At 51.3% G+C, this 25,650-nt stretch overlaps 1 protein-coding gene and 1 long non-coding RNA gene across 2 annotated transcripts; one reads left to right on the forward strand and one right to left on the reverse strand.

Annotated features, from left to right (window-relative positions):
• Positions 1-3,655: 3,655 nt before the first annotated feature.
• On the reverse strand, positions 3,656-10,608 carry LOC145540300 (proproteinase E). The gene is made up of 8 exons (XM_081574561.1): positions 10,569-10,608; positions 9,501-9,586; positions 7,842-7,939; positions 7,586-7,720; positions 6,328-6,464; positions 5,809-5,951; positions 4,428-4,580; positions 3,656-3,741 (listed from the first exon to the last, which is right to left on the reverse strand). The coding sequence occupies exons 1-8, from the start codon at positions 10,606-10,608 to the stop codon at positions 3,724-3,726; spliced, it is 810 nt and encodes a 269-aa protein (XP_081430687.1). The 3' UTR covers positions 3,656-3,723.
• A 3,758-nt stretch (positions 10,609-14,366) lies between these two features.
• On the forward strand, positions 14,367-16,825 carry LOC145540301 (uncharacterized). The gene is made up of 2 exons (XR_014078257.1): positions 14,367-14,424; positions 14,510-16,825. It is a non-coding gene; the product is annotated as an uncharacterized LOC145540301 (long non-coding RNA).
• The last annotated feature ends 8,825 nt before the right edge of the window (positions 16,826-25,650 follow it).

The raw sequence follows: 25,650 nt of genomic DNA on the forward strand, positions 1-25,650 counted from the left end.
ACTGGGGTTGGTAATCCCGGCTGCTTCTCCGCGAGAAATCTGGCTTCAGCCCTCCAGACCAGAGAGGGATGCTCTGTTCTCAAAGTTTCTGGCCATCTCTGCTTTTAGAGCATAAGGTTTCTCAGCACCGGCTCTGTTGATAATTGGCAACAGAAGACTTGACAGCTTCATGTTTGATAGGAATGCCTTGATGCCTCATCACTTGGATCTGAGGGCCGTCAAGCACGCCAGGCTTCCCCCTGCAGTGTGATCCCAGTTCCCCAGACCCTGCACCCCTCTGGGCCTCCGGTTAGAACACTGAGCCAAGTCTCTACCCTGGCTTCCCGTCCAGACTGTGGGCTTGAGAGGGCCTGACCCAAGTTAGGTTCATTCTCCTCTGCCCATGCCTGGCACAGAATACCAGTAGGCGCTCAGTCCATGTCCATCAAATCTAACTGTTGGTAGGTTTTCTAAATGGGAAGAAAAAGAAGTGGATGGGGGGGGGGGAAAGTGGAGGAAAGCATATCAAAATGATGGAAGCAATTGTGGAAGAAAGATGGGAATGTAGGTGATTTTTATAAATCTTTCCAATAGTGGACGTTTCTAAACCTGAGCCAATATGAATATTCTGAAAAAGGAAAAGATAATGGAATTGTTGACTCTTAAGATTGTAAAAGTGAATTTTTTAAAGCTGACTGTTTTTTTCTTTTTGAATTAACAAAAACATTTTAGTTCGGTATGGTTGAAAGGTATAGTCAGCAGGATGTCCTAACTCCCTGTTGGTCACATACCTGAGAAGGCTGTCATAGCCCTCAGCCTCCTCCTGAAGCTGAGTGGAGGGCCCTTGAGGGCCCATTGCCCAGCCACAGGATGGAATTTTACATGTTTGACTGATTTTTGTCCTAAAACTATTTTTGGAAAATTGTCTGAGGGCCTTCCCTGACCCACTGGGAAGAAGTAGATACTACAGTGGCCTGGGAACACGTGACAGTTGCACATATCATCCGGCATTGTCTACAGTTGCATATATCATCTGGTGTTGTCTCCATACAAATGATTATCATATCCTGGTCCCAGAATTTCTCCCATCCCCCCCACCCCCCTGAGTTGCAGAGGTCTTTGCTCCACTGTCCCTTCCTTGCCCTCAGTCTGGCCTTGCCAGACCAGTTCCTGAGCTTTTGTAGGAGATGGAGTGGGGATAGCGACTGGAAGAGAGGGTTTTAGGGGGAATGGTTGAGATTCCAGGGGTGGTTTTAGGAGAAAAATGTGGGGCAGTTGTTATATGTGGAGCCAGTGGATGGGAACAGACAAACAAGAATGTTAAGAGATACTGTTGATGTAATCACTTTGGAGAGCAACTTGATGGGCAGGGAAGCCTGGCATGCTGCAGTCCATGGGGTCGCAAAGAGTCAGACACGACTGAGAGACTGAACTGAACTGAACTGGAAAGCTGGAAATGAGCATACTCTCCCGCTTAGCCGTTCCATTTCTTGGAATGTGCCCTAGAACCACTCTTGTGTGTGCACCTGGAGATACATCCAAGGACGTCCACTGAAGCACTGTTTGAAATCAGGAGAAACTGGCCCTGTTCTAAACGTCCATCAGGAGGGGGGAAGGATAAATATCTGCTGTTGTTGGGCAATAGCATACTCTACAAAACTTGCAGCAACGAACTGGAGAGAGATAAACTAGCATAGATTAGACCTCAAAACCACTGGGTGAAAATATTTGGTGAAGGAAGCAAGTTTACGGAAAATCAATATGGCAAGATGCCAATCATGTATTTTTTTAAAACTAAATAAAGTAATATATTGTTTATGGATAGCTATACTTATGATCTAAATATAACAACAAGGAGTAGAAGGATAAGCACCAAACTCCATTTATCAGTCAGGAGAGGGGATAGGTTAGGTCCATGTCACTATAACAAACACCCCAAATCTCAAGCAGCTTACAATATATACTTATAACAAGAGTATATTTCTTATTTATTTATTTATTTATTTGTGAGGTGCCACACAGCTTGGCATGTAGGATCTTAATTCCCCCACCAGGCACCTAACTCCATGCCCCCTGCAGTAGAAACTGGGAGACTTGACCACTGGTCCACCAGGGAATTCCCAAGAGTAAGTGTCTTGCATTGGGCTTCCCTGGTGGCTCAGATGGTAAAGAATCTGCCTGCAATGCAGGAGACCTGGGTTCGATCCCTGGGTCCGGAAGATCCCCTGGAGAAGGAAATGGCAACCCACTCTAATATTCTTGCCTGGAGAATTCTGTGGAGAGAGGAGCCTGGCAGGCTGCAGTGCATGGGGTCGCAGAATCGGGCACGACTGAGCAACTAACACTTACTTACTACATGTCCATCAGAGGGCAGCAGAGAAGTTCTGCTCCACTGGGTGGACAACCCCACAAGCATGAAGATGGAGACCCTTGGATAGTTCAGGCCTCCACCTGAACTGTAGTTATTATTTTAGAAAATATGAAGCAAAAATGTGAAATTTGTTTATTGTGGAGAGAAGCTATGTGGTTTTATATATATTCATCATGTTGTTATCTTAATTTTTCAATACTAGAAGTGTAATTTTTTTTGTTTGTTTAGTTTCTTTTTATTTTTAGAAGTGTAATCTTATAAGTTAAGGGGTAATGGAACAATATTGAACAATTATACAATATGTGTTCAATATTGAACAAATATACAAAATGGAACAATATTCAGTTAATACTGAAAATTATATTTGTGTGTCCTTGTGGGAACAGTGTTTCAAGCTATTCAGGAGAAATAGGAGTGAAAGAATTCAGTTGTTTTTATGTTGCTTTTGGAGACTGGGCAGCGGTCCTTTGGATGTCAGCAGTGGCTCACCGGGCCCTGACCTTGGCTTCCGCCTCATATGTACATCTGTGTTTGCGTCCACCCCTACTGCAGCCAGAGCTCTCCCCGCGCTTGTCCGGCTCACCTCTGTTTTCTCAGCCCTGACCTTTCAACAGAGAAGGTGCCCAGTAAATGTTTAATGAATGACTCTGATATGCTATGCTCATTTCTATCTAAATATTGAGCCATTTCAGGGCAGGGACCATGTTCTCTTCTCCCTGTGGGCATCCTCAAGTTGAAGGAATGAATGCTTGTTGAATGAATGAATGACTGCAGTCCTCCTTCCCCAGCCCATCAGTGGAAGCAGGAAATACACAGCCCACGCCCTCTCCACCATGAGCTTCCCAAGGGGCTGGTGAGGATGGTATTTCTGCAGACTCGACCATGCTTTTGGGCCTGCACTGAAAAGCCAGTCATTGCACATGTGGCTGTGCAAGATGCCCATCTTCCCAGAACTCACTCCGTTCGTTTTTGTTTGTTTTTCTGCCACACCTCGTGGCATGCAAGATCTTAGTTCCCTGACCAGGGATTGAACCCATGCTCCCTGCCGTGGAAGCATGAAGTCTTAACCACTGGACCACCAGGGAAGTCCTTCACCTGGTTTTAACCACGAAAAGTCCTGTCCTATCCCCTCACTCCCAGGCAAACTGGGATGCCTGGTCACTTGACAACAACTCCCTTCTATATGAGCCTCTTTTTCCTCTCATTCTCAGATGAGAGGGTTGAGTCTCATTTCTACATATAACATCTAAGATTCTCGAAATGGGCTGGAAAGGGAGAGGTGAGTCGAAGAAAGAAAGACTCAAGTTGGAATTTTCTGAGACATCTTTATTTTTCACAGAGTGTGGATGGGCACTGCCACCTTGGCCTTGGTTCTAGTTGCTTGCAATGGTCTGAAAAAAAAGAGAGGGTAAAGCCAGAATGGTCTGGTCAGGAACACAGCTTCTGATGCCATATGGAACTGAGTTCAACTCCCAGCCATGTCACTCATTAACTGTGTGACCCTGGGAGAGTGACTTGACTTCTCTAGCCTCAATTTTCTCATCTGTATAATGGGAGTGATCATAATACTTACTTCATGTGGGTTTTAAATTAAACAAATAAGGTGTCATCATGGTGCCTGTCATGTGTTTAAGAGTCGATAGATGGTGACTGATGCTCTTGTCATGAACAATATGAATCCTCCCTGATCACTCATTCCCAGGTGAAGCTGGCACTGTCACTGGGGCCTGAGCTTCACCTATCACAGTTTCCATCACACTTCATCAGTTTGCTCATTTAGTCATCTGTTTCCCACAGGCCCTACATCACTGTATCCTCCGTGACAAGAAAAGATCTGGACCAGAGGAGGCATTCCCTAAACACTTGTTGAAATAAGGAAGTTCAGTAGTGTTCAGAACCCTACCCAGAAGCCCTTGAGGCTATAGAAAATATCCTCAAACCCCTCTGGAAGGTCCCCAACCCCCACCCCCAACTACTGATCTCCTGGGATCAGGATCTGCTGTTCTCGCCCATCACCCCAGTACCTCTCAGACGACCCAGCCCCCAGAGCCCTCTCCACTCACCCTGCCCCGCTCACCTCATCAATCCAGTCAATGAAGGCCGAGACTCGCGTGAACACCGTGGGCTTCTTGATGGTGTTGCAGCCAAAGGCAGAAACGAAGCTGGTCACGCCATGGACCTGCCAGGAGCCATCTGCTGCTGGGCAGTTGAGTGGTCCTCCAGAGTCACCCTGGAACAGTCAGAGAGTGGTGGGGCACTGAGCCTCATCTGAGCTCCAAGGAATTGGTTCTGACTGGGGAGCTCGAGAAATCCTTGTATGACCTGACTTCTCCCAGCCTCGGTTTGCTCCTTTGTGATGGGTGCGTGCGTGCATGCTAAGCTGCTTCAGTCGTGGCCGATTCTTTGTGATGCTATGGACCGTAGCCCACCAGGCTCCTCTGTTCAAGGGATTCTCCAGGCAAGAGTACTGGAGTGGATTGCCATGTCCTTCTCCAGGGTATCTTCCTGACCCAGGGATCCAACCCGCCTCTCTTTATGTTTCCTGCATTGGTAGGCAGGTTCTTTACCACTAGCGCCACCTGGGAAGCCCTTTGTGATGGGGAATGATATCTATTATAGCTATCTTATAAGATCTTGTGAGAGTTAAGTGAGATGATAAGCCTACAGTCTTAGCACAATGCCTGGTTCAGAGGAAGCAATCTAATAGTAGTTCTGTTTATTAGTCCCACAGTTATTATTATTCATATTCACTTATAGTCCAATGAGAGTATTGCTTAATTATGACTTCAGGACCCCAAAGTAGAAGATGACTTTAGAGATCACTATGTCTGTTTTCCTTGGTGTGAAGTGAAGTGAAGTGAAAGTCACTCAGTGGTGTCCGACTCTGTGCGACCCCATGGACTATACAGTCCATGGAATTCTCCAGGTCAGAATACTGGAGTGGATAGCCTTTCCCTTCTCCAGGGGAATCTTCCCAACCCAGGGATCAAACCCAAATCTCCTGCATCTCCTGCATTGCAGGTGGATTCTTTACCAGCTGAGCCACAAGGGAAGCCCAAGAATACTGGAGTGGGTAGCCTATCCCTTCTCCAGCAGATCTTCCTGATCCAGGAATCAAACTGGGGTCTCCTGCATTGCAGGTGGATTCTTCACCAACTGAGCTATCAGAGAAGCCCCATTCCTTGGTGTACTGAAGGGGACTCCTAAGGACCAGGAAGAGAGAGTGACTGCTCCAGATCAAGTCAGCCTGCCAGCCGGGACCCGAGTCCAGAGACCAGGGCTGTGTGCCTGGGCTGCGCTGACTTCCTCCAAGTCCTGCCTGGCCTGGAGGCTGAATAGGCAAGATTCCTCCTCGCCTTCCAGGCAGATGGCAGAGGGGCCCCAGGCCCCGCATACCCAGCAGAGGGGCTGTAGCCCCGCACCAGCGCGGGCGGGCGGGCGGGCGCGAGCTGACTCACGTTGCACCCGGAGCGGATGTCCCCGCCGGCGCACACCATGGTTTGCTTCACGGTGGTGCCCCACCAGTCCCACTGGGAGCAGTGCTCGTAGTCCACCACGGGCAGCAGCGCCTCCTGCAGCTTGTCCGGGAGCGGCCCGCCAGCTGTGCAGGTAGAGGGCAGTGAGCAGGGGCGTGGGGATGCTGAGCCGGGGTCTGGGTCAGAGCTGGGAGCCCCAGAATGTGTGAGGGGTATGAGGAAAGCCTGCTCCTCCGGGGAGAAGGGAAGTCTCCTCCCACCAGGTCGTGTGGCCCTGCCTGCTTTGTCCATCAGAACATCCCGGCACCAGGCACGAAGGAGACGCTAAAAACTGTCCTGCGGCACACATGCGCGTTTGGGAGGATGAGGGGAGAAAGCGCCCGCTGGAGCGGGAGTGTAAGAAAAGTACAAGGATGCTCCGGGTGTTGCCCTCAGCCCTCGCCCCAGGCTCTGTCTTGCTGCCCTCCGTCCCTACGGCCAGTTGGAGGACTCAGCACGCACTGTAGAGGCGGCCCCAGCCGCTGATGTAGCAGGGGGCTTCATTGGGCAGGATGTCGCCGGCGGGAGGGAGGCTGGCGAGCTGGACCTCGTCTCCCAGCTGGGCGCTGCGTGAGAGCTTGACGAGGGCGATGTCGTTGCTGGGGAGGAGAGAAGAGTCACGGGGAGGAGCCTGGTCCTCCAGCCAGACTAAGCTCCACCCCCAGCTTTGCTCAGGACATTTCACCTCCGGACGCCCCCGACGCTCCCCTCTAGATCCCATGCATTCTTACTGCTCAGCAACTTCTGGAAGCCCCCCTGGCCCTTTCAGCCCACAGTGACCCTTGACCTCGGTCACTGTGCTCGGCTTTTACACCAGGGGTTCGCACACGTCATCCGTGTCAGAATCACAGGAGGGCTTGTTAATACACAGGTTGCCAGAGCCTGTTTCTGATGCAGTGGGTCTGGGAGGCCCCAAGAATTCGCCTTCCTAATGAGTTCCTAGGTGCTGCTGCTGGCCTGGGGACCACACTTGGAGAACCAGCGCTCTCTCTTCATCTGCCTGTTTGTCACTCAGGTCATCGCATCTGGGTCTGACTTTCTCTCCGCTTACCCCAGGAGCCCCGTGGAGATGGGTCCAGGTCTTGATCATCATGGTCCCTCACTCTGCACTCTCAGGGGTTCTGCACCCTCCTTTAATCCTCTCCCCGGAAAAATGCTGAGCTAAGCCTTCCAGACATATAATTCTGCATACGCTTGAGAGGCTTAAGAAGCCTACTCTGTGTTCTCACCTAGTGATGGCCTCCTTGACCTTCACAACCGCCCAGGAAGCCCAGAAGGTCACCCTTGACACGTGGTCAAACTCAGGCCCAGAGAAAGTCGATGACTTGCCCAGGCCACAGAGCAACTTAGTGCTGGAGCCTGACTCTGAGTCCAGTGCTCCTCCTTTGGCCCATAATGCCAGGAACCCAGGAGGCTCTGGAGGAATGTCCATTGAATGGAGGAACCTTTGGGTTTGGGGTTCCTAAGGCACTCCTTAGGGGGCCTGAGGAGTCCTGGTTCTGAAGCCAAGGAACCAAGTGGCCTCAGGGGAGTTCCTGCTCCTGCCTGGGCCCTGCTGTCCCCTCTGTAGGGAGAGAGATTTGGTGTGGGTGATCCCCAGAGGTTTTCCTGGCTCCGACCTTCAGGTCCATCGTTCCTGGGAGTCTTCTCTGAATTAGTGTTGGGTCCTAGAGGGGCCCGCAGAGGAGCCCCTGGGTGCCCGGCCTGAGCGATCACTCACCCACAGGCCACGCAGTTGGAGTTCCAGAGAGGGTGCACAAAGAGGTCCCCGGCATTGATGGGGATCACCTGTTCGGGGCCCTCCAGCTCAGAGCGGTCATACTCGCCCAGCACCACCTGGTAGGTCCGGGAGGTCCTGCCGGTGAAGGTGACGTCAGCCCAGGCCTCAGCAGCCTCCTCCATCCCCTCCCACCATCTTCCACAGCCCCAGCCCGCCTGGGTCTCACGCAGGGACAGGGGCAAGCGAGAGAACTCACGAGATGCAGTGGCCTGCAGTTACGACCCAGTCAGGGGCAATGAGGCTGCCGCCGCAGGTATGATGGAAGGCTCCGTCCTTTTCATACTGCAGGGAGACCTAGCAGCAAGGGAGGGGGTTCTGAGTGGTCTGGGCTCCACAAGGGGGGTTGCCACCCATGGCTATATAGGTTGTGCCCTGCACAACTCTAGAGGGCAGTATTCACACAGAATGGCATCCTCTGGAAAGGGGCAGTGCCCAACCCACACACAACTGTACCTTCCATGGCTGCTTTTGAGCTACAACGGTGGAATTAAGTCACTGCAAAGGAAACCACAGGACCGCCAGAGGCTACAACATTTCCTCTCTCATCCTTTGCAGAGCAAGTCCGAGGACACCTGATATAGGCCAACGGCATCCCACAGAACTTTCTGTGATGATGGAAATGTTTGGTAGGACTCAGCATGGTAGCCACTGGCCACATGTGGTTACTGAGAATTGAAACTGTGGTTAGCGGACTTCCCTGGTGGGCAGTGGATAAGAATCCACCTGCCAATGCAGGGGACACAGGTTTGATCCCTGGTCCAGAAAGACTCCGCATGCCTTGGAGCAACTAAACCCATACAACTACTAAGGCTGCGCTCTAGGACTCTTGAGTCACAACTACTGAACCTACATGCTGCAACAAACCTGGGCACCCTAGACCTTGTGCTCTGCAACAAAAGATGCCACCGCGATGAGGAGCCCATGCATAGCAGTGAAGAGTAGCCCGCCCTTGCTGCAACTCGAGAAAGCCTGCGTGCAGCAACAAAGACCCAGTGCAATCAACCAATCAATAAAATGTGATTAGCATTGAGCAACTGAATTTCTAATATGACATAATTTTAATGAATTTAAATTTAGGCCTATATAGGAAAAGAGTCTATAAAGATAAGAGTGGACATGTTTCTGTATAACTGATTCACTCTCTGTATACCTGAAACTAACACCACCTTGTAAATCAACCACACTCCAATAAAAATTAAAATAAATACATAAATTTAAATAGCCACATGTGACAAGTGGCTACTGTGTTAGTACCATGAGTCTAGTCCTCTCTGCTTCCCTCCACTGACCTAGATAAAAGCCCTTCATCCCTTTATTGCTCTCAGGCTTTATAGCCCTGTTGTATAATGTGTATCAGGGAAAAAATGTATAATTAGCTCATCAAATCCATGATTTCTTGACCAATATTGCTAAAATGAGGCTGATGTAGGCATTTCAGTTTTTAAAAGTGAATCAATTTAAAGAAAATGGTGGCGGGCGTTCCTTGGCAGTCCAGGGGTTAAGATTCTGTGGTTCCAATGCAGGGAGTGAGGATTCAGTCCCTGGTCTGGGAAATGAGATCTCACATCCCTCCTTAAACATAGCGCTGAACTTCCACCATTAATGCGCTGACCCTTGGGTTAAGCATTTCTCTCTCCCTGGAGTCTACTGTTAACTTGCAAACAGCCCAGTGAGAGTTACAGATTAAATGGGCAAAACTTCTCTATGAAGGTGATTATCCAAGGGTTTCTTGGCCTTTGGGAAACTGAAGTGGATACCTGAAGCATTGCAATGGAGTCCAGTCTGGATGCCCCGCAATTGGAGCATGGGGCGCAGAGCCCATGGTGGGAAATAGTGCAGCTGGTATTGCTCTTACCTGCCAGGGCCAGCTGTAGGGGTCGGCGTCCTCGCCATTGACAACTCTGGAGGAGGAGTGGGAGAGAGGCTGGCTGAAGCCCGAGGCTAGGGGGGACAGGAGAAATGTCAATCAGCCCCAAGGTTCCCCAAAGCAAAGAAGAGGTCTGGGTCCCAGACAGGCTGTGGTATCGCACACAACTCCTTCCCCTCTCTGACCCCAGTAGCCACGTGTCAACAGTGAGCATTTGGACAAGAGCAGGGATTTCTGGAATCCTGGGAGTCTGGGATGGAGATGAACACGTGGCTTCCTTTCATGGCAGGAGTAAACCTGATGCACTTAGAACAGCGCCTGGTCCCCAAAGGGTGCTTGAGGAGTGACAGCTATTGTCATGAAAAGGGGCAGCTTTGGAGTAAGGCTGTCTGCATTCAAAGTGCAGCTCTGCCCTGGTTCTAGGATGGGCCACTTTACTTCTCTGAGGGTCAGTTTCTCTATCTGCAAAATGGGAATAATAATAGTACAGAGCTCATGGGGCTGCTGTGAGGATTACAGAAGATAATACAAGAAAAAATCCTGAGCATTCTGCCTGGCATATAGTAAGCATTCAGTAAACATGACCTGTTACCATTCATTACTGCTAGTCAGGGGAGGCTGCTTGGGGAAGGTGGCCCTGAGCTGTACTGTAATACGGCAGAGGTACCAGGAAAAAGCTAGATCACAGGATATGGAGTGCAGTAAGGGGAGTGTGAGAGGAGAGTTGGAGGGTTAAGCAGAGGAACAGAAATTCCAAACCCAAGCAGTCTAACCACAGAGCCCAGACTCTACCATTAGACTTTTGTTTACCATCAGTTCTGTCACAGACTCCCACCCAGGGGTTTGGGTCCCCCAGTCCTCCTCCTGAGCTGGTCCATCACCCACAGCTTCCCCTCGATTCTCCTGCTCCAACGCCAAGCTGAAAACCTTCACTGCCATGCCTCAGCTACAAGCTGAGCCCTCTCCTATGGAACCAGACATTGAGTTCGAGAGACTCAGGGTGGGTGGTAGATTTCAAGGGATCCCGGCCCAGGGCAGCACAGGCTTGGGTCTTACCAAGGGCCACAAATAGGAGGAAACTCAGCAGCTGGATCATCGTGAGTTTAGAGACGATGAGAAAGGCATCCATAGCCCAAGGCTTTAATATAGGGCAGAAGACGGGTGGGGGGACCCTACTGGGCCCCATTCCCGGAACAGGTGGTGGAACACCAGGTCTCACACGGTCCAAGGCCACATCCCCACCCACCGCAGCCAGCAACAGGATCCAGAGTGTGCTCTCCAGCGTGTGGCTGCGCAGGTGGCTCTGAACAGCAAGCTGATAACAGGGCAGGGGAAGGAAAGCTCACGTCAGAGTAAGACAGCCTCCTCCAGGAGCAAACATGGGCTCTGGGACAGCTCACACCTGGGTTCAAATCCTGGCTCTGCCACTCCCAGGCTCTGCATCCTTGGACACATGGCTTACCCTCTCTGAGTTTCAGGTTTCCCATCCCTAATATGGGACTAACACTTCTCTGCACCTCAATTAAAAATATTTTTTTGTTGAGCACTCTCTCCATATCAGGATGTTCTTGGGGATGCAGCCATGAACAAGAATGGTCCCAGCTTTCTTGGGGCTTTAGTCTGCTAGGGGATTTGGAGGATGTCAGTTGCTCAGTCGTGTCTGACTCTGCGACATGTAGCCTGCCAGCCTCCTCTGTCCATGGAATTCTCCAGGCAAGTCTGCTTACTAGGGAAGACAATGACAAATCAGCAAACATAAAGAAAGGCTATTTCTGTTTGTGCTGGAAGATGCTATGAAAAGAATAAGATGTAGGGGACTGAGGTGGGGATGGGAGTGACTCATTAAGATGGGAGGCCAGAGAGAGTGACATTTGGGCTGAAGAGGTAGTGTTCAGTTTGAGTCCTAAGGGGCAAGTAAGCCAGGCATGGGAAGCCCTGAAGGAAAACTCTTCAAGATGGGAAGGACACGTGCAGAGGTCTGGAGGCTTGTCCAAGGACAGGAGGTCAGTGAGGCTGAAGCATCAAAGTCAAAGTGGAGAGTGACAGCCTGCTACCTGCTAAGTCGCTTCAGTCGTGTCCGATTCTGTGCGACCCCATAGACGGCAGCCCACCAGGCTCCGCCATCCCTGGGATTCTCCAGGCAAGAATACTGGAGTGGGTTGCTATTTCCTTCTCCAGTGCATGAAAGGGAAAAGTGAAAGTGAAGTCGCTCAGTCGTGTCCGACTCTCAGCGACCCCATGGACTGCAGCCCAGCAGGCTCCTCCGTCCATGGGATTTTCCAGGCAAGAGTACTGGAGTGGGGTGCCATTGCCTTCTCCGGAGAGTGACAGAGAATGAGATAAAAAAAAAAGGTGACGCCTAAAGCTGATTTCACACCAGCAATTCCACTCCTTTGGACCCTCAAAAAAAAAAATCACACACATGTGCCCCAGGAGGCATGCCCCAAGAATGTTCCTGGCGTCCCTGTCCGCTCTCCTCAGTAACGAAAGCCTAGGAACAACAGAAATGTCCATGAAGGCAAGTGGATGAATATGTGTAGTCTATGTATCCAATGGAATATTAAGCAGTGGTCAAAAACAACGTGTCACCATGACACGCCACACTGTAGATAATCCCCAGGGATATAGAGCAAGGAGGAAAAGAAGGCCCCAGAAGATGAAATATTGCTTCGTACTCTTTTTGGAGAATCAAGAACTACTGAAATTTAAAAATATACCTTTTAAAAAATATAGATAAGTGAATAAAATTGCATAAAAAGGCAAGCAAAGGCCCAATGAACCTAGGGTTCGGGATTATGCTCATTTCAAGTCTGGGGTGAAGGCAAAGAGGATAGGTCAGATGTTCTGAGAGCTTCTAGCTTTGTTTCAGTTGTTTTTGTTTTAGTTTTAGATTTTTTTTTTGAAGATTAATTTACATACAATAAAATTCACCAGTTTTAATTGTAAAATTTAATTTTTGAGAAACACACACACAGGCAGGTAACCACTGCCACCATCATGACATGGAACATTTTCATTATGCAACTAGAGAGCCCACGCACCCAACGAAAGATCTTGCATGACACATCAAAGATGGTGTGTTCTGCCACTAAGAAAGAAGGAAAGTGAAGTCACTCAGTTGTGTCTGACTGTTTATGATCCCATGGACTGTAGCCTGCCAGACTCCTCTGTCCATGGAACTTTCCAGGCAAGGATACTGGAGTGAGTTGCCATTTCCTTCTCTAGGGGATCTTCCCGGCACAGTGATCGAACCCGGTCTCCCGCACTGCAGGCAGCCTCTTAATCCTCTAAGCCACCAGGGAAGCCCTAGGCAAAACAATAAATACACACACACACAAAAGAAATTTTCCTCCCACCTAGTCACTTTCTATCCCCCTCCCCTACCCTCCCACCTCCACACCCGGCCCCCCTGGCAACCTGTGATCTGCTTTCTGTCTCTTTAGTCTGGCCTTTTCTAGAACCTTTACATATAAATGGAAGCATATAGTATATATCTCATGTGTCTGGGCATCTTTCACTTAGCATAATGCTTTTGTGAGTCATATGTGTCATTATGTTAGACGTGATTTTGCAAGCGGCAACTATATTATTTGAAACAACTATATGTCTAATAAATAAAAGTGTCCCATGAGTGGACTAATGCTATTTGATTGACCTAATTCTGTTACCTGAAATCCAGATTTAGAGAGAGAGAAAAAGAGAAAGAGAGAGAAAGAGGCGGGTGAAGGCCAGGCCCCATGAGGTCTCTTTGCAGGTCAGGCTGATAAGGAGTTGGGTCTTTAATTGCAAGCATAAGGAGAAAGCCATGGGGGCGGGAGTGGTGGTTAAGTAGGAGAAAGACCCAGGATCTCACACTTTCGAAAAATCTCTTTCCCGGGTACTGTGTGAAGGATTGTGGGGTGAGTGTGAGGGGAACCAGCTGTAGCTATTTCAGCTGCTTGGGCAAAGTAGGGGTAGGAGAGGTGGGGGTGGGGTGGTAGAGACAGAGATGGAGAGATTTGGGTGGGATCAGAAGGTATTTTGGAGACAGAGCAATATCTGAGACCATTTCAGTGAAGTGTGAAGCGCAGAAAGTGTTAGTTGCTTGGTCATGTCTGACTCTTTGTGACCCCGTGGACCGTAGCCCACCAGGCTCCTCCATCCATGGGATTCTCCAGGCAAGAATACTGGAGTGGATAGCCATTCCCTTCTCTAAGGGATCCTCCTGACCCAGGGATTGGGCCTGGGTCTCCTGCATTGCAGGCAGATTCTTTACCATCTGAGCCACCAGGGAAGCCTGTGAAGCAGAGTCTGGCACTAAATCTGTGAACTCAATTCACATTATTCTAATTATAGAAAAGACTTGGCACATCCTTGTTGGCTGTTGGAAACAGCTTCCCAGCCCAGGGCTGACATTTTGCAGGGTCTCAGTGAACGTTTGCGGAATAAGGCAAAGGGGCTCCTCAGACTTGACTGAGCAATACTTGCCGCTCCTCCACACCCAGCACTCTAGGGATGGCCAGATTCCTTCCCGCTGGTGTCATTGATTGTGTAGAGCCATTCTTTGGGGGCTGCTACATTTCGGAAGCGTGGGAGGAGGGCAACGCTTAGCTGCTTTAAACGGATCCCTCATGATGGAATGCCAGGCATCAACAGGCAGGGTTTCTTTCAAGAGTGCAGCCCCTCCGAGCACCCCCTACAGTGATGTCTGCGACGCCAACAGACTGAGCCTGTGGCGAGTGTGTGGACAACAACAGAAGCAGCTGTGAAAATCCTTCAAAGCATTATAAAAATAGCCATGCCCTCCCTTACCCTGTTCCCTATGGGCCTGGACATGTTTGTTTGCTCAGCTTTGAAGCTCAGAGCCATTTCCCAGACCCTGAGCGGAGGAAGAAAGGGGGAGAAACCGAAGACATAGCCGGGAAGGAAGGGGGTGGGTCAGAGCTTCCCGGATCCCACCGTAGAGTGTCTGAAACAGACACAGCCTCAAAGATGATCTAATCCATCTCTTCTGACAGATGGGAAATGAAGACCCAGGAAACAGCGAGGACTGGCTCAGGACCCCCATTTATCACTGCCTGCTCCCCGCAGGCTCACACGATAAGCCACCCCAGCCTTTATCCGAGTGGCCTTGAGCAGGTCCCAGCCTCTCCGCTGGCTCTGCAGGTGGGTGTGTGGCCACCCTGGCCCTCTGCTCTATCCCAAGGGAGAGAGACCCTCCAGGACCGCCCCACCACTAAGCCTGTCAGGTCACCTTAGCCTCAAGGCCTAGCGGACATGCTGCCAGGGTTCTGCTGATTAATCCTCTGGAGTTTTCCTGCACGGGAGCAGCTGGAGCTTTTCCCCTGGGAAGAGGGAGCTGGCAGAGAGGCTGCAGGGGCCAGGTCCACAGCAGGGCTCAGCCTAGAGCCGAGCAAGCGGCGTCCTGAACGGGAGGCGCAGAGTGAACAGAGAATTTGGAGGTGTGTCTGGAGAGGGTATGAAGGAGCTGGGGAGCCTTTTCTTAGCAGGGGGGGCATTTTCATTATTTCTAGTTCCCATCAGGTGGGAAACTTCAGGAGGGCAAAACTTTCTGATTTATCTTTGAATTCTCAGTGCCAGTAGGAGCCTGGCACGTGTACTCAACGAAATGCACAATACGTTAAAAGAGGGAATGAACGAATGAATGAAGCTGAAGGTGCTTCAACGCCTGCCGACTCTTCCTCCCCTGACTCTCAGGAAGGACGTCGCTGGAGGCCGGCCCCTCTGAGCATGGTCCCTTGAATGGTGGTTCTGAAGGGCAGTGTTCGGAGCATGCTAATCCAACAAGTCCTGTGGCAAACAAGCCATGAGAGTGGAGCCCCTGCTGTGTTCTCTGCTGGGGGCTCAGCTCCCACCCTGAACCCCGTGGGCACTCAATAAAGAATAAGAGGGTCAGTGGGACTGGGAAATTGAAGATTAAACAAAGTTTCCATGGGTCTTTCCTGTAGGACTTCTTGGAGTCTGGAAGGTGCCAGTGTTCATCGAGAGTCAGACACAGGTGATCTTAAATCCCGGACTCTCTGATGCCTCATTTGTCCCGCAATAGCCCAGCTACCAGCCCTATCCCTCTCGGGTGGGAGGCCTCAGCCTCAGAGATCAGGCAGGGGCGCCATCCGCCCTGCAACGGCACCAAGAAGCCGCTGAGAGGACCCAGGGCTGGGCCGCCATGCAGATGGCTCTTGCCCCAAGGTAGTTGCTGTCTCCACTGGGACCCGGGGAGGTGGCTGGACAGCAGCACTGGGAGGGGTGTGGGCCAGGTCCTGTCTTCCTGGGGCTGAGCTGGTGGGCGGGAGCAGCACCCCTTGCCACCCGCAGTGCTCTGGGGGTCAGTGCTGACCGAGGGGCTGGAGGTATGAAGCCCCCTCCCTCCCCGCTCTCATTCCACTGCCCTCCTGGCACGTGCTATGCTATGCTATGCTATGCTAAGTCGCTTCAGTTGTGTCCGACTCTGTGCGACCCCATAGACGGCAGCTCACCAGGCTCTGCCGTCCCTAGGATTCTCCAGGCAAGAATACTGGAGTGGGTTGCCATTTCTTTCTCCAGTGCATGAAAGGGAAAAGTGAAAGTGAAGTCGCTCAGTCGTGTCCGACTCTTAGCGACCCCATGGACTGCAGCCTACCAGGCTCCTCCGTCCATGGGATTTTCCAGGCAAGAGTACTGGAGTGGGGTGCCATTGCCTTCTCCGCCTGGCACGTACACATCCACAAATATTTGTCGAACACCTACTAGATTCCAGGCACTGGCCCGTCACCAGGGATGCTCCTGCGAAGAAGACACAGCCTCCTGAGCCCGCAGCCCGCAGGCGGAGTGCGGCAGCAAGAACCGGGTGTCAGCCGTTCTTCTGGACCGTCTCTGCTCCTCACCCGGCTCCATCCTGCCCCGCTGGCCAGCCTGCTGGAAGCATCCATGGGCTCCCTGGTCCTCTGGGTTTGGCTCAGTCGGTGGAAGGTGCCAGCAGGAGACTGGAGGACAGGAAGACGGAGCAGTCAGGGCATCTATTCCAGGGCCTGCGTCCCTCCATCAAAGGCCTTGGCGCCTATCAGGGGACCTTCTCCTTTCCCCACAGCTCCTTCCTCAGGGCCCCATTAACTGCCTTCTCCCTCTGCCCCTGCAGGCCTGGGGGTGGTCTAGACTCCCACTGTTGCAAGCCTTGAAATGCCCCCACCATTCCTTGTTAGTTTCTCCAACCCCACCTGCACTTTTATTAAATATCCCTCAGTTACCTCCTGGGCTTGACACCTGTTCCCTTCCCGCACCCTGACCTGTGATACACTTTTGTTTGAATATAACAGAGAACCCAAACAATGGTGCATGAATAAGAGAGAAATGTATTTTCCTCTAACCTCAAAGTCTGGGCTTCCCAGGTGGCTCAGTGGTAAAGAGCCTGCCTGCCAAAGCAGAAGACAGGGGGGTTCGATCCCTGGGTCAAGAGGATCCCGTGGAGGAGGAAATGGCAACACACTCCAATATTCTCACCCGGGAAACACCAGGGACAGAGGGGCCTGGCGGGCTACAGCCCACGGTGTCGCAAAGAATCGGATATGACTTTGCAGCTGAGCACGTGTACAGGCAGCTTCCGAGTCCAGGCCGGCGCTGCGGTGTTGCTCTGGGCAGTCATCTGCTCTTTCTATTTCTCAGTTCCTCCATCGCTAGGAATGTGCCCTCATCCTCAAGGCATGGGTTCCGTTGTGTCCTCCCCCCTCCGAATTCCCTGGTAACTCAGAAAGTAACCTTATATGGGCATAGGGTCATGGCAGATGTAATTAGTTAAGATGAGGTCATCTGGGTGGGCCCTAATCTAATATGACTTGGATCTTTATAAAAAGCTGAAATTTGGACACAGAGAGACACACACAGAAGGAAGACAGCCACCTGCAAGCCAAGGAGAAGGGCCTGGAAAAATCCTCAGAAGGAACTTACCTTCCTGACCTCTTGATGTTAGACTTCTAGCCTCTAGACCCTTGAAAGAATACATTTCTGGTGTTTAAATGACCCAGTTTGTGGCCCCAGGAAACTAACACAGCTGGCAATGGCCTCTCTACTACACCACATTCCAGACAGAGAAGAGGAAGGGGCAAGCTGACACATTATCGTTAAGCACCCAACCTGGAATTCGTGCCCATCTCCTCTGACCATGCTCAGAAACCTGCCTGTGGTCCCCCCTGGGGACTGGGAAATGTCCTGGCACAGGGAAAATGCCTCTTGCTGGGGAAGAAAGGGAGAGGAGATACGGGGGGCGGCTGCAGGTTCCTGGCACCAAGAGCCATGGATGTTTCCAGATGGTGGCAGCAGGAAACCCGGTCTAAGGTAACCAGGTAGGAACTCCACCATCTCTTAGGACTTGACTTCACGTCTGCGAGGGGGAGCGCGGGGGAGGTCCACCAAGGTCTGCGGTCCATCCCCTGCTGTTCCCAGGGCTCCGCCCTGCACAGGCCGCTGGTTTCCTCCTCTGGCTGGAAAGTCGGACGGCTGCGGATGTCAGTTCAGTCCGGGTCAACCCAGAAAACAGGCATCTCAAGGCTTTGATGCGAAGGGAACTGCTTCCGCGGGTGAGGTGAGTGCTAAGAAGACAACAGGGCTTAGAGCGTGGTCACGACTACCTTCCAGGATGAGGGACGAGGGAGTGAGATGAGCTGGGCTTGCTCAGCAGAAGCGGGCCCGGCCCAGGCCTGTCCCGTGGGAGCCTTGGAGCACGTGCAGTGGCGAAAGACCCTGGTTTCTCTCTTCTTCCTGGCCTCCCATCTCCACCAGCGCCTCCCACTGGCTGAACCCAGCTGGAAACCAGCTGTCATGGGTGCCTGGGAAGTCAAGCCTGCAGGAGTCAGTCCCCCCAGTCCCTGGCCCAACCGTGATATGGGGAGGAATCAACCTGAGTCTGGAGCTTTTGTGGGAGGGGAAGGGAAGGGAGAGATGGGACTGGAGACCTCTGCCGGGCAGGTGCCCCAGAGCCGTGGGGCCCTTTGAAGGGTCTGTAACAGGAGAACAACATGGGAGTCCCCTGCGTCCAGTGATCAGCACTTGGCACTCTCACCGCAGGGGCCTGGGTTGGCACTCTCACCGCAGGGGCCTGAGTTCGATCCCTGGTTGGGGGAATTAAGATTCTGCGAGCCATGTGGAGCACCCAAAAAAACTCCCAATGCAACAACATGATCCAACATGTTTTTAGACTCTGTCTCTGACTGCTGAGTAAACAGGAGCAAGAATACCATCGGGCAGATAGCTGGGGTTCCATAGAGGTTGTCCAGGTAGCCAGGGTGAGGGCAGAGAGAAGCAAGTGGGCAGAGGACAAAGGTGAGCGCTCAAGAGAGACAAAGCCTGGAACTGATAGGGGGACCACAGGGACGGGCACAGACAACTCTGCGTCCCAGGTACACAGCCCCTCCACGGGGCCTGCACACAGCAGGCACTCACTCCGTGCCCCTCGTGGGTGTACACACGGGCACACTCACACACTCAGCTGTGCTGGGCCCACTACAGCCCCTCCTCAACTGGCTGCCAACCTGCCCTCTACACGGAAGAGGGCATCTTCCTGGAAGGCTTTCGGCCACTAGGAACAGATGATGCTGTTAAAAGGGGCTGAAATGATTAGGGTTTTCTCACCTAACCAGGAGGCAGGGGTAGGGGTGGAGAGGCAGGCCAGTTGCCAGTCGGTTAACTCAGAGGCACTGTGATGCCACTGGGGACCCAGGTTCTTGCCATCTTCGTGCTCTGCCAGCCTCTGCGAGGTGCTCTCTCCTCTTGGGCTGCCTCCTTCACTGTCGCAGGAGCAAGACAAGGGTTTGAAAGCAGGCGGTTTATTCTGGAGGTGATCCCAAGAAGCCTGTGTAGGAAAGCAGAGACGTGAGACGGAGAAGGCAAGAAAGTTAACATGGCATGTGGTAGCGGACAGCTGGGGTCCAAGCCACTGGGGAACTCTGAGCGCTGAGGCCTCAGGGTTGTTTCACCTACGTGTGAGGAGGCTGCGAGCATGTCTTGCCACACTCATTCCCTGAGGACCATCGTGTGTGTGTGCACAGGGTAGGATCACTCACATGCACATCTCCATCGTGCCCGGGGCATGGTGTGCAAGCAGATGCTTGGAACAGGCGCCCTGGCTCCCTGATGTCCGCACCCCTGAGCACACAAACAGCAGAGCACACACGTGCTTGATTCGCATACGCGCTGGGGAGCACATGCTTCTCCCGGTTAAAACAAGCACTTGTCTTGGTCTGCTTGGGCTGTTGTGACATAATGCCATAGACTCAGTGGCTTAAACAACAGACATTCATATCTGACAGTTCTGGAGGCTGTGAAGTCCAAGATCGAGGGGCCAGCAGATCCCGTGTCCTGGTTTGCTGATGGCCATCTGCTCACAAATATCGGACACAACTTAGCGACTGAACAACAATAGTTTCCTCGCCTGGTGGAAAGCAGAGAGCAAGAAAGCAAGCGCTCATGTCTCTTCTTACAAGGGCACCAATACCTTTCATGAGAGCCCTATTCTCTCCTGACCTGTAACCTCTCAAAGACCCTGCCTTCTCTATCATCACACTGGGGGTTAGACTTCAACGTAAGGATTTAGGGAGACACAAACATTCAATCCGTAGCAATCTCTCTCACTGCTTCATCCTCTGGTCTTTGGCTTGGGCCTTTCAATGGCTATGGAATTAAACATGTTGGACAAGAGCCCCACCCTGAGGAGCCCTTAAAGTGGGATCACTGGCAGAAGCTGCAGGGCAGGTGGAGTGAAGCCGGAGAGACCAACCAGCCCCACCCAGAGTCATGAAGGAATTCTCCAGCCCAGGAGGTAATCTCTCAAGTTACCAGCAGGGGGTGCGCGAGAGCCGTGACTGTCTCGCCAGGTTTTTTTTTTTTTTTTTTAAGTTGGTTGCCTGGTTTGTGTAAAAATGTGTTTGTCTCTGATTGTTTGAGGGAGAGGATGGGTCCCAGAGTTTCCTCATGGAAGTTTAGCTGAGGGAGACGAATATGCTCATCAGCAGTTCTAGGGCCAGCATCACTCAGGCTCCAAGGCCCAGGTACGGTATTGGTACCCAGCTCATGTCAGATGAATGGATAGGTGGATGAATGGATGGATGGATGGATGGATGGATGGATGGATGGATGGATGGATGGATGACTAGGAAAATGAGAGGGAGATAACCCAAGAGGAAAAAGATTTTTAAAAAAAGAGAAGAATAAAAGATAAAAAGAGAAGAGTTGGAAAGAATTGGAAAAAAGAAAGTTGGACAGAAGACAGACTGGAAAAGAATGGGGAGAAGGAGAGAGATGCGGGAAACTGTGTGGCAGGAGGGGGAAGGAAGAGGGCAGAGCTAAATCTGCCATCTCGGTGCCTGGGCCTCAAGTGCCACTCTTCCTAGACGCTGTTCATTGCTGCCACTGCAATGCTGCCCGTTTTTCTAGGCCAGGTGGGACTGGCACCTTCCTTCAGAAGCGCTCCCTGAGCGCATGGCTGGGGCCGGTCCTTCTTGCCTTTTTGCTGCTGCATCTGGGGCTCCTGGTCTGTTGGGCTACATAGGGGCAGTGGAGTCAGACAGACACAGAGTTGGTTTGAATTCAAACCAATTCACTTAACCATTAACTGAGATACCTGACCTCTCTGTGCCTCGGGTCCCTCAGCTGGGGTTATACCAGTAGCTCCCTCATAGAGATTTTTTTTGATCACTAGGGCATTTAGCATGGGGCTCGGCGCTGAGGGAGGAGCACTAAAGAGAAGGTGGCAATCACTGCCCTGGCCTTCCAGGAAGTCCCAACCTCAAATGGTCTATTTCATGGTTAAGTTGTTTGCCTCAATTTGGGGTTCAGGAGAGCGTGTCACTTAAATGACAGTCAAACACTACTGGAATCCACCTAAGCTCCTCAAAAACATCCATCTTTGCATAAATCATTTTTTAAATAATTTTATTCATTTTTGGCTGCACTGGGTCTTCGTTGCTATGTGAGGGCTGTCCCTAGTTGCGGCGAGTGGGGGCCACTCTGCGTTGTGGTGCTTGGACTTCTCTTTGCCGTGGCTTCTCTCGTGGAGGAGCACAGGCTCCAGGCGCACTTGTTTCAGGAGCTGCAGCTTGCAGGCTCTAGAGCATGGACTCAGTAGTTGTGGTGCATGGCCTAGGTGCTGTGCGGCATGTGGAATCGTCCCGGACCAGGGACTGAACCTGTGCCCCCTGCCTTGGTAGGATTCTTATCCACCATACCACCAGGGAAGTCTCTTTTTACATGTAAAAGAATACCTATTTCAGTGTTGCTTGAAATAACCAAACATAATTGGAAATAAATGTATATCGACAGGAGCACGGTTCAATCATGGTTTATTTGTAGAAAGCAGCACTAGAGAATGAAAATTAACTCAATCTCCATGTATCAACATGGCTAGTTCTCAAAAGCATTTCACGCAGTAAGAAGGCAAATTATGGAATAATGCATTCAGTATGATACTGTAATATGTACAGCATTCAGAATTAGGCAAATCAGTCATATGTGGGATAGGAATGTGTGGAGACAGGATAAACATGATAGTGAAGATCAACAGTGATCAGGCTGGTGATACCCTCCAAGCAGGGAGGGAGTAGGGCTGACCAGGGCTTCAGGTGGCTTCAACAGTATTTGTAAACTGGACTTGCTTTTTATTTTATTTATTTATTTTTTGGTCGCTGCATGCGGCATTGGGGATCTCAGTTCCCTGACCAGGGTCTCTGCAGTGGATGCGTGGAGTCTTAACCACTGGGCCACCAGGGAAGTCCTGAGCTGGACTTGTTTTTGAGTTCCTTGAATATGATACGAGACTGAGACCATCTCTGCTTTGATCTCCACAACAAATACGATGAAGAAACTGAGGTTCAGGGAGGCAGGTAAAGTGCCCACACTCACCCAGCCTCTGAGAGGCAGAGCTGGGAACTGAACCCAGGTCTGCTGACCCCAGCTGTCTTCCCTGCACACATGGGCTGCTCCGTGTTTACCGAGTGGCTGGCAGTGGTCTCAGGGACACAGGAGGTGCTGAGGAGCTGGCCCAGAGCAGCTGAGCTCTGCGGGTTGGGCTAGAAGGTGGGCTCTGGCCCACCGGACTCAGGGCTCAGACACAGGCATGGTAGCAACTTGGGCCCAGACCAGGCCCAGGGGAAGTTTCCTGCCTTCCGGCCTGTTTCCTGGTGCTTTCCCGGTGGGGTCAGAGGATAGGGCTGGAGCCTGTCTTGGGCAGGGGCTGCGGCAGGAAGTAGAGGCCTCCAAGCCTTCAAGCTGGCTCATCTCCTGTTCCCACGGCTGCACTCAACTCCCACTCAACTCCCACCCCAGGGCAGGTGCCTAGGGGTACACGCAAGTGGATGGACACCCAGTGAGCTCCAGTCCTGAGGAGACCCCAGGCTTCTCCACAGGGAGCCCCGGCTACAGGCTCCAAACACTTTAGGGGTGGAGGTGTTCTAGAACTTGGCCTGGCGGTCGTTCAGTCTGTTCTTCCTTCCTTCAAATAACTCACTAGGTACTGAGGGCCGTGCTGGTCCCTGAGGAGACAGGGGTGAGGAGACAGCCCCTACCCTCCTGGGGCTCAGCGTCTGCTCAGGAGGTCCGACATGTAAACAGACAAGCACCCAATAGACATTCAATACATGTTTGGACTAAGGCAGGAGACATGGGTTCGATCCCTGGTCTGGGAAGATCCCCTGGAGAAGGAAACGGCAATGCACTCTAGTATTCTTGCCTGGGAAATTCCATGGACAGAAGAGCCTGGCAGGCTACAGCCCATGGGGTTGCAAAGAGTCAGACACTACCTGGCAACTAAACAATAACAACATGAAAACATCTAATAAAATGTCAGCACTGGCAGGGCTGCTGGAGACTGGCCCTTGTGGCCGAGAGGAGGGCCTTGACTCGCTCACATCATAGAGTGGTCCGAAGGCCTAACTGAAGGCAGCACCCAGGACCCCGGATTCCATCCTCTTTCTGCTGCATCCCATCCCTGCTTTTTTTTTTAACTTGATAGTTGTGAATATTCCAAGCATACAGAAAAGTCTAAAGCCTAGCACTTTTCCCCCTGGGAACACACCACCAAGCCTTGTCACATCTCCCCAGGAGTCTCCGGCACCTCCCTTCCCAGCCTGAATCAGATCCTCTCCTTGTCTCTTGGGACATGTTTCTTTCATGGGCTCCACATAAGAGCTTTTTTAAAAAAGAAGCTGTGAGTGGTTTTCTGACACCCACCAACGCTGCAATTCTCTGACACCCACTGGGTATCCAACAGTTCATTTCTAGCACTGTCTCCCGGGTACCTCCCATAAGCTACAGAGCTCAGTTCTGGAAGACTGTTCCCACTTCAGACACCAGTGGCTGGGGCTACCTTTGTATGATTTTTTTTTTTTTTGGCTGCTCGGTTTTCAGGATCTTAATTCTTACTAGGAATCAAACTCAGGCCTCTGTCAGTGGAAGCACAGAGTCATAGCCACTTAACAGGAGTGCCAGGGAATTTCCTACCCCTGTATTTCTGACCTAACTGGCCATAAATTGGGAGTTCCCACCACTCCCTCCTTAGGTTTGATAATTTGCTAGACTAGTTTATAGAACTCAGGAAAACACTGTACTTGTGTTTACCAGTTAATGGAGTCCAAATAGAGTTTTAGACGTAGAGAACAAATTTATGGTCGCTGAGGCATAAGGGGATGTCAGGGGTAGACTGGGAGACTGACAGATTCATGCTACTAGGTAACAGATAACTAATACGGACCTCCTGCACAGCCAGGGGATTCCACTCAGTGTTCTGTGATGGCCTATATGGGAAAGGAATATTTTTAAAAAAGAGTGGATATGTGAGTGTATATGTAACTGATTCACTTTGCTGTACACCTGAAACTAGTATAATATTGTAAATCAACCATACTCCAATAAAAGTTAATTTAAAAAATTAGAAAGGAGTTCAATGAGCTTAGAGGTGAAGACATACACAGGGCGAGGTCCAAAAGGGTCTAAGTGCGCATGGTAAAGACTCATGGATGCCATTATTCAGAAGGACAGGCCTGGGACAGTCTTCAGAGACAATTCAGTCCCACAGTCTCCTCTCCAGTTGGGCAAACTGAGGCCCAGGTCATTCAGCGCATTAAGAACACAGCTGGGGGAATTTCCTGGCCATCTGGTAGTTAGGATTTGGTGCTTTTACTGCCATGGCCCCTGGTTGGGGAACTAAGATCCCATAAGCTCAGCAGCCAAAAAAATAAAATGAAAGAACACAGCTGGGCCTAGAACCTAATTTTCTCATCTGTCAAATACTGAACAGCCAGGATTTATGGCTTCCCTGGTGGCTCACTGGTAAAGAATCCACCCGTCAATGCAGGAGATTCAGGTTTGATCCTTGGGTTGGAAGACCCCCTGGAGAAGGAAACGGAAGCCCACTCCAGTATTCTTGCCTGGGAAATCCCGTGGACAGAGAGCCTGGCGGGCTACAGAGTCCATGGGTTCCCGAAAGAGTCAGACAGGACTTAGCGACTAAACAAAAACAGCAACATTGAGAGTTTACAACACGCCAAGGGATCAAGCTTTGGGGCGAGTATTCTTATTATCCCAGTTTCCAGATGAGGCAGTTGAGACTCAGATAAGGGAAGTAAACTTGCCCCAAGGTCTGATGTCTGGTAAAAAAAAAAAAAGCACAAAGCAGAATCTCAGGGCCAAGTTCCTCTCTGGGAAGACAAAGGATCTACCTCACAATGTTATTGAAAGGATCTGGTCACCTAAAGCATATTTGCAGGAAGGGAAACGTTGTCAGAGGCTGCTCCACACCCTAGTGGGGGTGGCGGGAGGAAGTGAAGTGAAGTGAAGTCGCTCAGTCGTGTCCGACTCTTTGCGACCCCATGGACTGTAAGCTACCAGGCTTCTCCGTCCATGGGATTTTCCTGGCAAGAGTACTCAAGTGGGTTGCCATTTCCTTTCGCCAGAGGATCTTCCCCACCCAGGGATCAAACCCAGGTCTCCCGCATTGTAGGCAGACGCTTTACCACCTGAGCCACCAGGGAAGTCAAAGCAGCGTCATGTGAAAGGTGACATCCCCCAGCCACCCCAGGTGAGAATCACAGGAGCCACTTGAAGGGTCGACGGGGAACCGGAAATGTCGACTTTGGCCTCAGCAGCCCCCGAGGGGGAGGCCTGGGTGGGGGCCTGGGTG

Source organism: Giraffa tippelskirchi, chromosome 3, assembly GCF_054371585.1.
Source record: "Giraffa tippelskirchi isolate mGirTip1 chromosome 3, T2T-mGirTip1v1.2.pri, whole genome shotgun sequence".
Lineage (NCBI taxonomy): Eukaryota > Metazoa > Chordata > Mammalia > Artiodactyla > Giraffidae > Giraffa > Giraffa tippelskirchi.

Coding starts and splice junctions, on each gene's coding strand:
- LOC145540300 (XM_081574561.1), bottom strand. CDS start 10,608: ATGATCCAGCTGCTGAGTTTCCTCCTATTTGTGGCCCTTG. Junction 7,940..9,500: donor CCTACAGCTGGCCCTGGCAG/GTAAGAGCAATA, acceptor CCTTGCTGCTAG/GTCTCCCTGCAGTATGAAAA. Junction 7,721..7,841: donor ACTGCAGGCCACTGCATCTC/GTGAGTTCTCTC, acceptor CTTCACCGGCAG/GACCTCCCGGACCTACCAGG.